The sequence below is a fragment of the Neodothiora populina genome (genome assembly GCF_041146345.1).
Source record: "Neodothiora populina strain CPC 39397 chromosome Unknown canker_contig_7, whole genome shotgun sequence".
NCBI lineage: Eukaryota > Fungi > Ascomycota > Dothideomycetes > Dothideales > Dothioraceae > Neodothiora > Neodothiora populina.
This window is the reverse complement of record NW_027191415.1, coordinates 986,869-1,002,455: the sequence shown is the minus strand read 5'-3', so window position 1 is coordinate 1,002,455 and position 15,587 is coordinate 986,869. Positions and strand designations below refer to the sequence as shown.

General features: G+C 51.9%; 4 protein-coding genes across 5 annotated transcripts; 2 read left to right on the top strand and 2 right to left on the bottom strand.

The window, feature by feature from the left end:
* Window positions 1-1,541: 1,541 nt before the first annotated feature.
* Window positions 1,542-2,625, top strand: AAFC00_006396 (uncharacterized protein; the record flags this gene model as incomplete). Its single annotated transcript, XM_069346346.1, has 3 exons — window positions 1,542-1,776; window positions 1,831-1,998; window positions 2,060-2,625. The coding sequence occupies 3 exons, from the start codon at window positions 1,542-1,544 to the stop codon at window positions 2,623-2,625; spliced, it is 969 nt and encodes a 322-aa protein (XP_069197556.1).
* An 801-nt stretch (window positions 2,626-3,426) lies between these two features.
* On the bottom strand, window positions 3,427-6,016 carry AAFC00_006395 (uncharacterized protein; the record flags this gene model as incomplete). Its single annotated transcript, XM_069346345.1, has 3 exons — window positions 3,427-5,514; window positions 5,594-5,705; window positions 5,781-6,016. The coding sequence occupies 3 exons, from the start codon at window positions 6,014-6,016 to the stop codon at window positions 3,427-3,429; spliced, it is 2,436 nt and encodes an 811-aa protein (XP_069197555.1).
* A 381-nt stretch (window positions 6,017-6,397) lies between these two features.
* On the bottom strand, window positions 6,398-8,253 carry AAFC00_006394 (uncharacterized protein; the record flags this gene model as incomplete). Its single annotated transcript, XM_069346344.1, has 2 exons — window positions 6,398-6,595; window positions 6,658-8,253. 2 exons carry the CDS (start codon window positions 8,251-8,253, stop codon window positions 6,398-6,400), a joined length of 1,794 nt encoding a protein of 597 aa, XP_069197554.1.
* Window positions 8,254-9,154: 901 nt separating this feature from the next.
* Window positions 9,155-12,062, top strand: AAFC00_006393 (uncharacterized protein; the record flags this gene model as incomplete). 2 transcript variants are annotated; one of them, XM_069348327.1, is made up of 4 exons in its annotated part: window positions 9,155-9,355; window positions 9,405-9,444; window positions 9,554-9,651; window positions 9,804-12,062. In XM_069348327.1, the coding sequence occupies 4 exons, from the start codon at window positions 9,155-9,157 to the stop codon at window positions 12,060-12,062; spliced, it is 2,598 nt and encodes an 865-aa protein (XP_069197552.1). The 2 variants fall into 2 exon arrangements, with proteins under 2 accessions (XP_069197552.1, XP_069197553.1); XM_069346343.1 differs by having other exon boundaries at window positions 9,702-12,062.
* Between the last annotated feature and the right edge of the window lie 3,525 nt (window positions 12,063-15,587).

Here is a 15,587-nt window from a genome sequence, read left to right as displayed (position 1 = left end):
GTGATGTGTTGCCGCCTCGCACCACGAAGCCTTCGTCGCATTCTAGCCAGCCACACTCGAGGACCCAGAGTTTGGTGCCCGCGGGACAGACGTTTGAGACGTGGTTTGGGACGGCGCCCGCGGCGAGTTGGGCTTGGATGCCGGACATTCTTGCTGGTTGTCGTGGGGGTTGGGTCTTCTTTTCACTCAATTCGCGCAGTGGATGGCTTACTCGGCTTTGCTACAGTTTACAATGCACAAGATCAGAAGTCGAAGCAATGGCAGGTATAAGCAGCCCGCACGCATACTATATCCCGTCACTCTGCGCCATACCCCTCTTCCCCATCATGATGACGACCGTCGGGGCAGAAAGCGAAAGTGAGATCAACATGTGTGCGGATAAGAACTCCGCATCGTTTCATGGAGTGCCAGAGCTTATCGCCCGGAGTTTGTTTTTGTCTAGTAGGTGGTGATTATGTTCAGAGTGGAGGAGGAAGCTTAAGCCTCCATGTTTCCGGGTGGCTGTCGATGTACTACAGCGGATATATCTTGGTTATATTGTACTGTACTGTATAAAATGATACGGAGATAAAAGTCAGAGATGCATGTAATACTGGGTAAGCTGGTGTCTTTGCCTCGGCCTGTCACCCAATAGATTGTCGTCGCGGCGAGAACGGAGTTGGATACCGTCTAAGCGAGGACGGGGACAATGCCGATCGAGTCGAGTTTGAATAACCAGATTGGCCTTTGAAGGACTTGTCATGCAAAGCAGACTGCGCATCAATCGGACAGACGTCTTGGAAGAAGCAGATTCCTATATAAGCTCATTGACCTATAGATAGATTGCATCGCAGTCTGTCCACCTGTCCACTGATATTATGGTGATTCGACCTCATTGATTCCATCGCGCTTTCTCTCATTCGCTGCGGCCAGCACTACTGAGGGACTGATAGATAAAACTTGGTCTTCGACCGATCCCTCCTTGCTTTCTTAAATTCAATCTGTGCGAGATCTATACATTCTTGGCTTCCTTGTTTAGAACCTATCTCTTCACAGCTCCAGTGTATTACATGACGATTCATGGTTCTATGATGCAGTACGTGACAAGAACACCTTTCGTACAGTGATGCTACTGTACAAGGTATTTACCCCACCGGTCGCCCCGCTCCCGGAGACCGCCAAACCATGTCGATCGTTATCCCCGAAGAACCCCATCAACTCGTCGCTGCGGATAAGAGTCTCCCGTAGAAGAACTCATGCTTTGTTCATCTTGTGAGTCATTTATGTACCTATCCGAACATCGTATATTCTATGACAGATTGTCACAGGTACTCGGTGTGAATATGCCAAATATACGAAATATGCCACAATAGTCCACCAGGAATGTTAGCGCTGAGCACAAGCAATGTAGTGTGTACGACCGGGAGGCGACCCTGTCCTTCTGCTGTAAAGTGGTTCACTCTAGCTCGCCTCTGGACCCTGCTCTGTTTCTCCGTTCACGGGTTTAAAGCTATCTTGTTTTATTGCTACTCGATGACCGATGTCCCAAGTAACATGACGAGATGCTAACCTCGATTCTACGCCCATTGAGCCTTGCTCGCCCTCTCACAAACGTGACGAGGCTACACTCGGTCTTAGCTCGAGTTTTGCCTTGTAGAACGTCCAGTCTCCCTCTCCGTCGAGCCCCCCTTCGTCATGCCAGCACCGGCAATGCATCCGCTCCAAAGCCTACCGTACTTTCCTCCCAGACTGCGCAGGGTGCTCCGGTCACACCTCGCGCAGTCAATGGTCGTGCCTGTATGTCTCTACAGGTCGAGTGTCGAAGTGCTTTTTGCTAATCATGTCATTCAGTGAACAAATATCCCGAACGGCTACTCATCTTCCACTCTCCCACCTCGGCGACGGTGTGGATAGGCTTCTCCAAAGCCGTGTGTATTGGATTCTTTGGGTTTGGAGTATTGATGGTTGCGCCCAATGTCTACTTCAACGAAGACGCAGCTCCTTGGCTGGCACCGCTCAGTATGCCGCGCACCTTCCGGAATCCACCATCTACCCTCGGCTGACGCATTGTGACATCCAGTCCTCCTCGCCAGCCCCGTCCCCATGATCCTCATCTCTCTCCTGACCAGCCCTTTCCTGGCCAGTGTCTTCATCCGACTACCGCCCTGGGCACGCAGATCCGCCGAATCGCTGCAGACCTTCGCGCGCCGACTCCCCGCGGACACGCGTCTCGAAGTACAAAAGATCGGTTTCCTCCCTCTTCCCAGGACCCGCGCAATGCAACTCTCCGACCTCGGCTCTGTGCGCACAAGTCGAATGCTCGTCAACCTCGAACACGTGCCGTCCTCGCGCGCAGAGAGCAAGAAATCACCCGCGACATGGGAGAGACTGGCGCATTACTATCTCTTCGCGCGACCTACACCCAGTCATTGGCAGAGGACACCGGCTCCCTTTGTCTGGCCGCTTGTCTGGGATCAGATCCAACGCAACTCTATCGCTGGCGCCCCTGCTGCTGCCCGGAAAGTGTCGACCACCCCTGCAGCACCGGCGAGACCTCAGCAGAAGGCACCGTTGCCTTCTCCTGCCGTTGCTGTGCCTCCGCCTCCACATGCGCAAAGGTCTCGTCCACGCAGGAAGGCTCGTTGAACTTCTGCTGTTCTGAGTAGCCAAGAACGGACTCCGCTCGTGTAAAAGCTACGACCGGCCTTCCATTCGCCCCTATATCAGCTGCAGCAGCTAGCCTGCACCGCTAAGCACTTAGCGGTGAACGTCCGGCCAGACCACGGAACTGTCACTTGTGATATGGAGACAATGACATCTTTGCGTCCGGCCCTCTACATAATCAGCCACCATCGAAAGACAGGCTACATCAAGGGCTAGTCACAGGAAAGCTCCTCTCCTATGTCCTGAGGCCAAATACTGCAACAGGCACACAAGGCGGTCCCAGACAAGAGAAAAGAGTGCAGATTCTTCACCTCTCGGTGAGCTCTTTCTGCTCATCACCATCGAAGGCAGTCGATTCACAAGACAGATACCCAAATCAAGAAGACAAGAGACAGGTAAAGAATCCAATTAAGGAAATGATAATAAAAGTTGAGATTTTTTTTTAGAAAACTTTCCAGCTGACCAAGCAGCTGTTGGAAAGAATAATCAGGAAATGATATCTGTACAAACAAGATCGTCTCTTGACAAATGCTGGTCTACTGCCCCTTTCTCTTTGCTCTTTTCTCACCGTTCCGTTGCCTTCGCCGTTATTCTTGATTCATCCGGATACTTTGTCCGTCTAATCGTCTTTTGTCGTTTTGTTTCCTTTTCTTGAGAGGAAGGGGAAAAAGAATAATCGTCTAATTTATTGTTACATGTGAATGTTCTTCTTTACTGTTATACACCACTCCTCATCCGACAACCAGCGAGAGCATTTCCAACAATGAAGAAGTGAAAAAAAAACTACTTCTTGTTCCTCTCCGCCTGCGTCTTCTCATGCTTAGCAATGAGCTCCTTCTGCAACTGCATCGGCGCTGGGTTATAATGCGAAAACTCCATGCTGAACTCGCCTTTGCCCTGCGTGGCGGCGCGCAGCTGCGACGAGAAGCCAAACATGCTGTTGAGCGAGCAGTCGGCGTACAGCGTAAAGTCCTCGGGCCCGATCTCCGTGTCGCTGATGGTCGCGTTGCGCTTGTTCAGCAGGCCTACGATGTTGCCTTGGAACTCGTTGGGGGCGGTGATGGTGGTTTTCATCAGGGGTTCGAGGACCTGGGGGGATGCGGCCATGAAGGCTTTGCGGAAGGCTTGCTGCGTCGCGTTGCGGAAGGCCATTTCCGAGGAATCAGTCATGTGCGTTGCGCCGTCGAAGATGACCATCGACGCGCCGAGGACTCGGTGGCCTAGTAGAGGGCCCTTGTCGCACGAGGCGTGGAACCCCTTGTCGCATGCAAGCAGGTACTTCTCTGAAATCGTGCCGCCGGTGATTTGCTGCTCGAACTTGTTCTCGCCGAGCGCGCCCGTGGGTTCGAGCCAGCCGACCACTCGCGCGTAGTCTCCTGCTCCTCCGGTTTGCTTTTTCAGGATGTGGTCGAAGGGCACCTTTGATTGGATCGTCTCGCGGTAGGCGACCTGCGGCTGGCCGACGACGCAGTCGACTTTGTATTCTCGCCTCATGCGCTCGACGTAGATGTCGAGGTGCAGCTCGCCCATGCCGCTGATGATGGTTTCCTGGGATTCAGTGTCAACGTGCACGCGGAAGGTCGGGTCTTCGCGCTGGAAGCGCGACATGGCTTTGCTGAAGTTGGGCGTGTCCTTTGTGTTCTTGGGCTTGATGGAGAGGGAAATGACGGGGTCCGGGACGAACATGGACGACATGGTGTAGCCGAGCTGACCGTCGGTGAAGGTGTCGCCGGATGCGCAGTCGACGCCGAAGACGGCGCAGATCTCACCGGCGCCGATCTCGTTGACTTCCTCCATCTCGTTCGAGTGCATGCGCACGATACGCGGGATCTTGACCTTTTTGTCGGTGCGGGCGTTGTAGACCGAGGCGCCCTTGCGCAGACTGCCCTGGTAGACACGGATGTAGGTGAGTTGGCCGAAGTTGGACTCTTCGAGCTTGAAGGCCAGGCCGACGAAGGGCAGGGCGTTGTAAGGGACGAGCTTGACCTCTGCCTCCTGTCGTCGCTTGTCGAGCGCGAGGTTCTGGACTTCGGCTGGGTTGGGGAGATAGTCGACGACGGCGTCGAGCATGGGCTGCACGGACTTGTCTGCGAGTGCTGAGCCCATCAAGACGGGCGTGAACTTGCGAGCGATGGTCGCTCTTCTGATGGCAGCCTTGATCTGGGGAACGGTAGGCTCCTGCTCGTCGAGGAACATCTCGGCCATCTCCTCGTCGACGTCGGCGAGTGTCTCGATGAGCATTGCGCGTCGCTCTTCCACAAGCTTCTGGAGATCTGCTGGGATCTCGTCCGTCTCCCTGATGATCTCACCCTTGGGTCCGTCATTGTAAATGGCCTTTCTCCGGATAATGTCGATGACACCATTGAAGTCATCCTCGGCTCCGATGGGCACCTGGATGGCGGCAGCAGGGATCCTGAGTTTCTGGTTGATCTGCTCGACAGCCTTGAAGGGGTTGGCCCCCATGCGGTCCATCTTGTTGACAAAGGAAAGTCTGGGAACGTCGTACCTTCGCATCTGTCTGTCGACGGTGATGGTCTGCGACTGCACACCACTGACGGCGCATAGAATCATCACAGCACCGTCCAGAACGCGCAATGCTCTCTCGACCTCGATGGTGAAATCAATATGTCCAGGCGTATCGATCAAGTTGACGTGATATTTCTTGTCCTCTCCGGTATCCGGGTCCTTTCTGACCCAGTCACAGAAAGTGGCGGCCGACTGGATGGTGATTCCCTTCTCGCGCTCCAAGTCCATACTGTCCATCTTCGCACCGACCGAGTCCTTGCCTCTGACTTCGTGAATGGACTTGATGCGTCCGGTGTAGAACAAGACGCGCTCCGTCGCCGTCGTCTTGCCACTGTCGATGTGTGCCTGTGTGTCTCGACGCTTCAGCTCTTTGTCTCTCTCATGCTGTCGCCACAACTAAAAACACAAACTGCTCAAAACGTACAGCAATACCAATATTCCTAACCCTGTCGAGACGCGCCCACTCCGCCGGATCGAGATTGTCGACAATAGCCTGCTGAGAGAGTTCCGACGGCTGCTGCATCGCCTGTTCGAGCCTGTAGACAGAAACCAAACTCGTCAGAACCGTCTGTCCATTACAACACATTCATATACAGAAACACAATACATACACTGCAGCGGCAGTACCACTCTGGTATCTCCTGGGCTGCCATGTCACCGCCGCCTGCTTCTTGCCTGCAGCGGCAACACCGCAAGACCGCAGCAGCGTCGGCACAGTCGCCAGGCGCGCCACGGCAGCAGTGTATTGTCTGCGAGCGGCAATGTGCGAGGAGGCGGCATTGAAACTACTACTGCTGCTGCGTAATGCCCCGAAGGAAGTCTTCGCCACGACACTGGAGGCCCTCATGATTGTCGACTCTTGATGTTGGGGAATTGGCCTCGTGAACACCCAAGTTGCGGCGAGTCTCGGGGGTTTCGACGACAACTTTTTGGTTCCCGCTGACCATCTATCTGCATCTGCGTCTTTTGCGGAGACATAAAAAGTTCAGCCAGGGTTTTGCCGACTCCGCAACGCTGCGGGCGGGTGACCTGTGGCCAATCGGGAGAGACGCGTGGACATGGATGTATCAATATAAGGTAATCACTGCTGGGGATGGATGTGTCAATCGTGAGGCTCTGCTCGAGGCATGGTCTATTCACTATAATAAAGGTATCTGTGGAAGAGAGACGCCATGATGTGCATGCATGCATGCATTCGCAGCCATCAGTGCTTTTCTCTTCTCGTCTCTCAAAGCATGACGACGCCGACGCCTCCTCTTTGCCGGGCATCCACGTGGTTTCCTGCATCCACACCGGACGGAAGATCTGCCGTTCGGTAGTTGAACAGGTAGTAGTGCAGCTGGCCATCTCCGGCTCCGAACAGCTGCTTCTCCAGGAACAGCGGGTTGTCGAGCAGAGTCAGAGCGTTGAAAACATCGAATCGAGCCTGTGGCTGGTGGTCAGCATCGTGTACCTTCTACGCAGTCTCGTGAAGGGGCAAAAACATACCTGTTTTGCGAGAATCAATGCGTCCTTGGCGAGCAGATTCAAGCGGTCGCTCAACACTTTGTCCTCCTTTTGTTCGACGAAAGCGCTCTCTGTACCGTAATAGAACATGTAAGCCGCTCTGATAGTGCTGTGGTTGCCTGCCCCATGGATGACGCTGCTCTCGAGGCAGTAGAAGCTGAAGAAGTCGGTGATCTTCTTGGCCGAGTCCTCGACGACGTAGGTCCAGACAACGCGTTTGGCGCTCTTGGGGTCGCTCTCGTTGTCGATAAACCAATGGGCGACTTCGTCCTTGCTGAACTCTTGCGCTAGCTTGACGCGCTTGAGATAGCGGTTGAGCAGACTGTGGACGGCATCGACATCTTTGGCCTCCATCAATCGCAGACCAGGCGTCGCTGTTCTGTCAGGAAGCCTGTACTTGATGACCTGTCGTTGCTTGGTGCTGCCTGATGGCAGCGGCGAGAAGCCCACAGAGTAGAGCTTTTCCCAGTCCAATGCGCGATGGAAGTAGCGGCAGCTCGCGACCGGCTTGGGTAATATGACACCGGCAGTGTAGATGGCCTGGAAAACGCCCTCCAGGTTACATCTGCGGGTGATTTCCATGATCAAGACGGGAGCCAGACGCTTCGCTCGCAGCTTCTTGTGGATGCAGAGGAAGTTGACCTCGGAACCCTTGATCTTGTTGTCTCGCACACGCAGCTGCAGAGGAATGGCAGAGATGAAGGCGACAAGCTTGCGGGACTTGGAAGCGCGAACACCCACGTGCCAGCTCTTGCGCCAGCCAGGAGCTTTGAGCGCCCAGGCCAGTGTCTCCTTGAGGTAGTTGAAGCGAAACATGGCTTCGTCATCCTCGACGTAGTGGTTGCAGAGAAGGTCTTGTACTTCGTCAAGTTGAGGAGGGTCTTCGAGATCCACCTCGCTCCATTCAAATCCTGCCACCAATGGAGATGGCTCCTTGGGCACCTTGTTGATGTCCACCTCTTTGATGGGACCTTCCTTCTTGGCTTCCTTCTTTACTTCTCCAGCGGCGGCTGACTGAGCACTCGAACTTGCGGCTGCAGCGGCGGCGGCTGCATCGTCGTCGAATTTGGGCACCGGCTGGGTGGACCAGAACTTGTAGCTTGCCATGTCCTTTGCATTCTTGCCCTTGCTCATACCCGTCAGTAGTTCGGCCGCAGAGATGTTCTTGAAAGCATCGCGCAGCTTTTGCTGGTCAGTGCCGCTGCCGCTGCTGAGGATTTGTTGCGCCAATGCCGGGTTCTGAGCGACGAGGGCGGAGATCTGGCTGTCGCTGAGCGCATTGATCGCCTTTGCAGGCAAAGGCTCGGATGCAGAGACAGGAGCAGCACTCGAGCCTGGAGTCACAGTGGACAGCGCGTTCTTGAGCTTCTGCTTCTTCGACTTCTTCGACTTCTTCTTGCCCTTTGTAGCGTCGTTGCCGGTCGAGGCTTCTGCCTCTCCTGCTTCGTCTTCCGATGACTCTTTGTGCTCCTCAGCTTGTGCGCCTGCTTCTTCGCTGATCTTCAGCTCCGAGACAGCCTGCTGCACTGCCTCTTGCTCTGCGGCCTGATCGACAGGCTTGGACTCCTCCTGAGGCATCTCTGGCAAGATTGGGTTTGGTCGGTGTGACGGGGTCCTGTAGAGACTGCACTCTGTCGTCGCTAGAGGACAGTCTTTGGGTGATATGTACTGTGTACAAAGGCGAGGTGAATAGTCGCTATGGCTAGCTTGTGCACAGCGACGATGTAGATACCTCAGGTGATTAGCAACAAAAATGCAATTGCCAACTTTCAGTCGTCCCTTCCTGCTTTATTGACCTGACGCCAGAATCCCGCGACCCGACGTGGGGCAGCCTCGGAGCCCTTTCCCCCACTACATCACTTGGCACTTTGATATATCTTATACAGCATACCTTACTTGAATCATCTTGTCTTTGACCGATAGAACACAAAAGTCCGTACCTTACTAGCACTCTGCAACTCCACCATGCCCGTTTACGCACTGTAACGCTGTTGTGTTGGCCGACCTGTGCCAGACCTTCATTGCTGTGTTCCGGTAGCATGTCTATCAATTGACCCAGAAATGAGCTTGACGAATCCAGCGACCGTATTTCTGTGTATTGTCGATTTCTATCAACCATGTCAATGTTTCAAAGTCCATTGACCTCGAAAGTCTCTATTCTGGTGTTCAAAAGTGGAGCCCAGACTTGTATAGCCTTTCCACATCTAGGTTCTTATGCTTGAAATCACCTTTGACAAACGAGCACTGCACGTCTGGGGAAATCATTAACCAAAGCGGACTTAAGGTGTTAGTTCATGACGACATCTCCGCCAGTCGAAACACCTGAGTAGCTCATCTTACCGTACCTTACCTTACCTTGAACATTAGCAAACGTGCACAGTACGGTGTACGTCCATTATCTACTATCCGAGATCATTCCTATACCACTGTCCTAATCTAGCTCTTCTCGTGTCGTCACTCATGTACAATCTTTAATGCTATGCCCAAACAGAAGCAGAAGGGTATCACCTTCGGGTACTGTGATCTGAACTCTGGCCAGCGAGTCTATCCTGCATTATCTGACACCATTCCTGAGAAGATTCTGTCATCACAGCAAAGTGCTGACCTTGATATGTTCGCAAACATCACATGTGTGCCGCCAATCGGGCGAACCAAGACTGTGGCGATAGGTCAAGATTCCGTATGTGTCCAGCTAAGCTCTTGACCTCTCTTCGTACTGAGCATAGCAGATCCGCTTCTCCGTCCTACTTGAGACCAATTCAACCTCTGGTACGTAGATATATCTCATACCCATCCTCATCATGTTGTTGGTGCCCAAATTCCGAAGAATATACATAATACCACCATGGCCCATAAGCTGATTTACGATCAACTATAGTCGATGATCGCGATGTCAAAGTCACTGTCTGGCACGATCAAGGTCGACATGAATGGGTCGACTTACCCTTGAGACGCACAGATGATCTCAAAGATACAGTAGGTCTTGACCCCTTTGATACAGCTCAATTATCCTGCTGACCCTGCAGGTTCTTGTCAACTCTCGTCAGGCTGCGCACGCCTGGTTCACTGGGGATCTGTCTCGTCAATCTACAGGACCATTTCCAGTTTCTTTCACTATCAAATTCCAGACTGGTGGCCAGAGCGGTTGGAAATGGGTGAATGATCACAGTGGCACTGCTGATGGCACGATCTTCTTCCAGCGTGAACATGAAGACCTCGATTTCACAGGTCTCTTTCAAGGAATGAGTACAGATCTTACCATCCACAGAGAATCTGCAGATACTCCACAGACCAAGCTGTATTCTATCACCGCTCGTGTCAACTCTGCAAAAGGTCAAGACTCGGGCTATAGCAATTACAGACTGGGTCTGCCGAGGGACTACACGCGCTGGTTCTCGCTCGTCCGACTTTGGAGCCCATGGTTAGCACCCCGCCAAGGCAAAACCCGGTTTGATCCCGACAAGGACGCCGTTCTTGCTTCCTTCCTTCGTAACGATGGTGCACACGTGGTATGTCTTGCTGTTAGTGGACTGGATGATGTACTCACCGTCTTTACTCACGATGGCCATGGGAACGTCATAATTCGGGGTCGCAATGACAGGGAGAAAGAGGGCACCGCTCGTGTCATCGTGGCTGTTGCGTCGTCCTTCGAAGTGGCAAATGCCGCAGTCATGTATCATGCACGAAGGATCGTTGCAGGCTACGAAGATGAGAGTGGAGAAGTGCAAAAGGAGGTCAAGGCATTGGTGGACGACAATGTGAAACCAGAGTGGCTTGAGGAATGGTATGATGGATTCACGTACTGTACTTGGAACGGACTCGGACAGAATCTTAGCGAAGACAAGATTCAGACGGCTCTCAAGTCACTGAAGAACGAGGGGATCACCATCAGCAATCTGATCATCGACGACAACTGGCAGTCATTGACTGACGGAAATAGTCAATTCGAAAAGGCTTGGATCGACTTCGATGCAAATAAGACGGGCTTTCCCCGTGGACTGAAGTCGACAGTCCAGGATATCCGCAAAGACCACCCACAGATCAAACACATTGCTGTGTGGCACGCGATTCTCGGTTACTGGGGTGGTGTTGCCAAGGACGGAAACATCGCAAAGAGATACAAGACCATTACTGTGGAAAAGGAGAAAGGAGTGGCAGAAGGCCAGATGGTGGTCGTCGACGAGTCGGATGTCCAGCGCATGTACAACGACTTCTACGCCTTTTTGAGTGATGCAGGCATAGACTCGGTGAAGACTGACGCTCAGTTCTTTCTGGATATGCTTTTGCACGCTCCTGACCGACGGAGGTTGATCAAAGAATACCAAGATTCTTGGACCATCGCATATCTTCGGCACTTTTCCTCTCGCGCGATCTCTTGCATGTCTCAGACACCACAGATCCTGTTTCACACCCAGCTCCCCACCAACAAGCCCAGGCTACTTGTTCGCAACTCGGATGACTTCTTCCCCGAAGTGCCAGCATCACACCCCTGGCATATCTTTTGCAACGCCCACAACTCACTACTCACCCAACATCTCAACGTGCTGCCTGACTGGGACATGTTCCAGACCGACCACCCTTGGGCTAGCTTCCACGGCGCAGCTAGATGTGTCTCCGGAGGGCCTATATACTTCACCGACGAGCCTGGCAAACACGACATCAAGCTGATCAACCAAATGACTGCCGAAACACCGCGCGGCACAACTGTCATCCTCAGGCCTTCCGTAGTTGGAAAGTCCATGGACGCCTATGCCGACTATCACGACCAAGTCCTACTGAGAGTCGGCACCTTCAACGGCTACGCAAAGACAGGCAGCGGTATCCTCGGCATCTTCAACTGTGTCGAAAGACCACTCACGGAGTTTATTCAGCTCGACGACTTTCCAGGCACAGAAGAAGGCAAATACATCGTAAGAGCCTTCGACGGCACCGTCTCGAAGCCCATGTCACGTGGCGAGCCATCTGCGTTCGTCGGTGTGAATGTCGGCGTCCAAGGGTGGGACATCCTGACTGCACACCCTCTGCGACACTTTGCACACAAACAGGGCGATATCTCAGTGGCCTTCCTGGGTCTTCTGGGCAAAATGACTGGCGTCGCTGCGATAGCAGGCTCAGACGCCTACGTCGAAGAATCCGGACGACTTCGCCTCTGGATCAGTCTCAAAGCCTTTGGCGTACTCGGTCTGTGGATTTCAGATCTCGGACAGCGATCAATCGAGAACGATATGATGCTGTTGATCTTCGGTAAGCCTGTGCCGAGGCACGTGGTGCGCAGGAGTGAAAGTTGTGATGAAGTACTTGAGGTCGATCTCGAGCGGGCTTGGAAGGAGATGGGTCTTGAAGCTGGATGGTCTAATGAGATCTCGATTGAGATGTTCGTGCATTGACGGGATTGTGTCTTAACCGGTATAATACCTTACGCTCTCAATATCACTATTACTTCCCTGCAATGTTCAAATCATCAAAAACCCTGATGAAGCTGGGAATGACCATCATGTGAACACACGGCCGATCATAAGAATGCAAAGTGACAAAGACATGACTATAGCGGAACATCAGGATAGTCCTGCAGCAACTGATAGGGTTGAAATTGTTTGTATCATAAACTGCCCTCCCCTTTTGTTTGGTCGACATAGCAGCTGTTCAGCAAATAATCAAGTCGAACCTGTGTTATGGCACAAGTACTTTTTCTCCTCACTTGCCCACCCTGTCCGGCAGCTTCGTAGATGTTTCAATACAGTTGTGATAAAGTGCCCCTGCATCCCAGTTCCGTAGTGGTTAGGCTGGAACTGAACTCTGTGGCTCACTCATGCCTAGGTAGTAATCGCGGAAAAAAGACGCGCGAATTGGGTCATAGCGGACAGACACAAGCGGGCTCTCTCAGCCCTCTTCCTGTGCCAAATTCGCATCAGCGAGATCAGACTGATGCTGATGGGATGTCGCTGACAAGTGAAGGAGGCTCTAGCTCAGTCTGATCCTGACCTTTCATTTCCTTCACGGCGTTGGACACCTTGCTGATCTGAGAGCTCACTACGGGTACGAGCGCTGCCGGACCAAGTTGATTCCTCAACTCATCGAGTTCCTTGATAGTATCGTCGACTTTGGCCAGGCGACGAGCTTCGGCTGCGACGCGGATATTCTCCTCTCTCGATTTCTCGCTCCGCGAATTCGGTGTTTTGACTTTCGAGGACCTTGATCTTCTTGTACAAGAGCTCTACGTCCTGATCCAAGCCTAGGAGCAAAGTCCTAAATTCTCTCTCGGCTTTCGGCTCTGTTGCGTTCTGGGATTGTGCCTGGTGCGTTAGAAATTCTGCAGCCTCCGCATCGATCGCGCTCTGTGCTGAGGATTGAGACAATGAGAGGTTTATGTTTGCACCCAAGACGTGGCCTTGGGTAACCTGCTAAAATGGCTTGTATTTCTCGGGCAAAGAGGCTGTATCGTAATTGATGGTCAATTTCAGCTGGTCTTTACGGCTCTGATCCAAAGCCTCACTCTGCTCCAGAGTAAGCTCGACATTGAAGCACTTCTCCAGACTTTCGAGAGTCTCGCCAGGTTGGAGTCTTCTCCGGTCATCATCGAGACATCTCCAGTAACATACTGGAATGCCAGTAACCAATGTGAATCAGTTCCTCTTAATCAGGTAATCAGCTTGAGTTTTGAAAATTGAACACTTATTGAGGGTTCCGTTTCCGATGAAAACTTTCCTCTCTGTCTCGAGCTCTAGAAATCGTAGTAAGGTCAAAGGCGGATGGCCATTCCTTGTTTTTGCTGAATGACCATTGTTATCGAAGCCCAGAACCACTGCATCGTATAACTTTGCCCAATCTCTTCGATTTCCATCAGTACTCTTTCGATTAGCGTTGCTGATATCCTCCGACAACTCGTGGCTAACAAGCTCGAGAGGTGGCCATGGAAGTCTGCGAGTAGCTCTGCTCACTAAAGGATGTCTATCTCTGCGTGTCGTTTTTATTAAAGGCTGGACGCCGGATGCAGGCCCATCATCGATCGAAGGCGTACGCTTCATCATAATAACTCGTTATGATGTCTCGTTTGGGACACTCTGGAATTGAGCAATGAGGAGAGATGTGACAAGTAGATGATGGGGATCAAGCGTGGTGAAGGGAAGAATGAGAAGGAGGATTTCCTGGGTAAAACGAAAGGTACCTGCTGACCTTATCATACTTTGTGGTCTTCGAGTGAAGTGGCTAATTTCAAGTGAAGTGGCTTAGAATGGAGCGGTGCTCTGGTGAACTCCTTGTACTCACCCACCTCTCCGGATCCTACACATGGTGACTGTATTAAATCATTGCCTGATGACAGAATTATCAAAACATCTATATCTTTACTGAAGCAGAAATCAACAATAGAAATAGATGAACTTTAGTGGGTGCACCAAGCAGCAGGTCAAGAGAGCTAGATTAGAGGTGACAAGACTGAAAACCAGACCGATCATCACCTTTAACGTGCGATTGATCAGTCATCAACTCTTTGATGCGGGAAAGATCAACAAAACTTCAGGTGGATATCGCTGTACGTTGACTAGATATAATTGGGCAAGTACGATATGGGAGCTTAGACTGCGTGATTGCATCGACGAAATTTGTCTCAATCCGCCGCCGCTGGCTTACACATCACGAGAACTCAAGCTTTGGATCTCATCTAAAGGATGGTCGCTACAGGTTGGTCGCTCCATAACTCAGATGGAAACTCTCCGCGCATGTGTGGTGAAGTGCGATGTGCACTCTCGAGTTGGAGAGCTTCCCCATATCGATTACCCCATGAGGCAGCTCATTTGTTTACCGTACTATCTGTGAGACCTTATCGTACGACACCTCATACGATAAGAATAGCTATTCCAGCGATGCTACCTGTGCCGATGCCCTTATTTTGTAGGTCGCATTGAACTTCAGAGTGATCTCGTAGCTTCAAGGGATACAACTGTAGAAATCCATAGGAGCAAACTAGACACTGACATAACTCTACCACCTTTGGTGACCGTGCTTCTCTGATACTTTGCCACCATGGCCGCCACCCCTCGAGTCACAACTTCCTGTATCGAGGCAGACCTGGAACAATACTGTATCATCGAGCCCGACTCCAATCATGGTGACGAACCACCTTCAGAGCCCATCAGAGACAGGATTGAACGAGTCCGTGAGGACCTGAAGAACATCACCACCTTCTATAACATCAAGATATCCCCAAACCGTAGAGCGCGATTGGAGCAATTCTACCAAGATGAGCTGACTGAATCGGCCAATGAGCCATTCGACTCTTACGATCAGGAAGAGAGAATTGATTATTTACTACTTCGGAACTATCTCGAGAGGGGACTGCGTCAACTTTCACTGGATGCTGCAAAGGACAAGAAGATGGAAGCTCTGCTCCCCTTTTCTGGTATAATCATTAAGCTTTGTGAGGACCGCCAGAAGGTCAGCTCGATGGATGCCCAGAAAGCAGCTCAAGATATGTATGGACTTAGACAGAAGGTCAACAAGGCCAGTAGAGCAGTTTGCTCGAAACTCTCAAAAATAGACAATTCGACTGCATTTCGTGCTATGAGAAGTCTCAAGGAGCTGCGAGCACACCTTAAGGAATGGTTCAACTTCTACCATGGTTATGACCCCATGTTCACCTGGTGGGTTGCTAATCCTTACGAATCAGCCAAGACCAATCTGAAAGAATACGAGAGCATGATTGGAAGAAGTCTTGGTATATACCACATTAAGGACTCTGTCATCATCGGAGACCCGATTGGGCGTGACGGTCTGGTTGCGGATCTGCTCGCGGAAAAGATCTCATATACTCCTGAGGAGATACTCAAGATCGGCGATATGGAGTATGCTTGGTGTGAAAGTGAGATGAAGAAGGCGGCCAAGGAATTAGGCTATGGCGAAGACTGGCGCAAGGC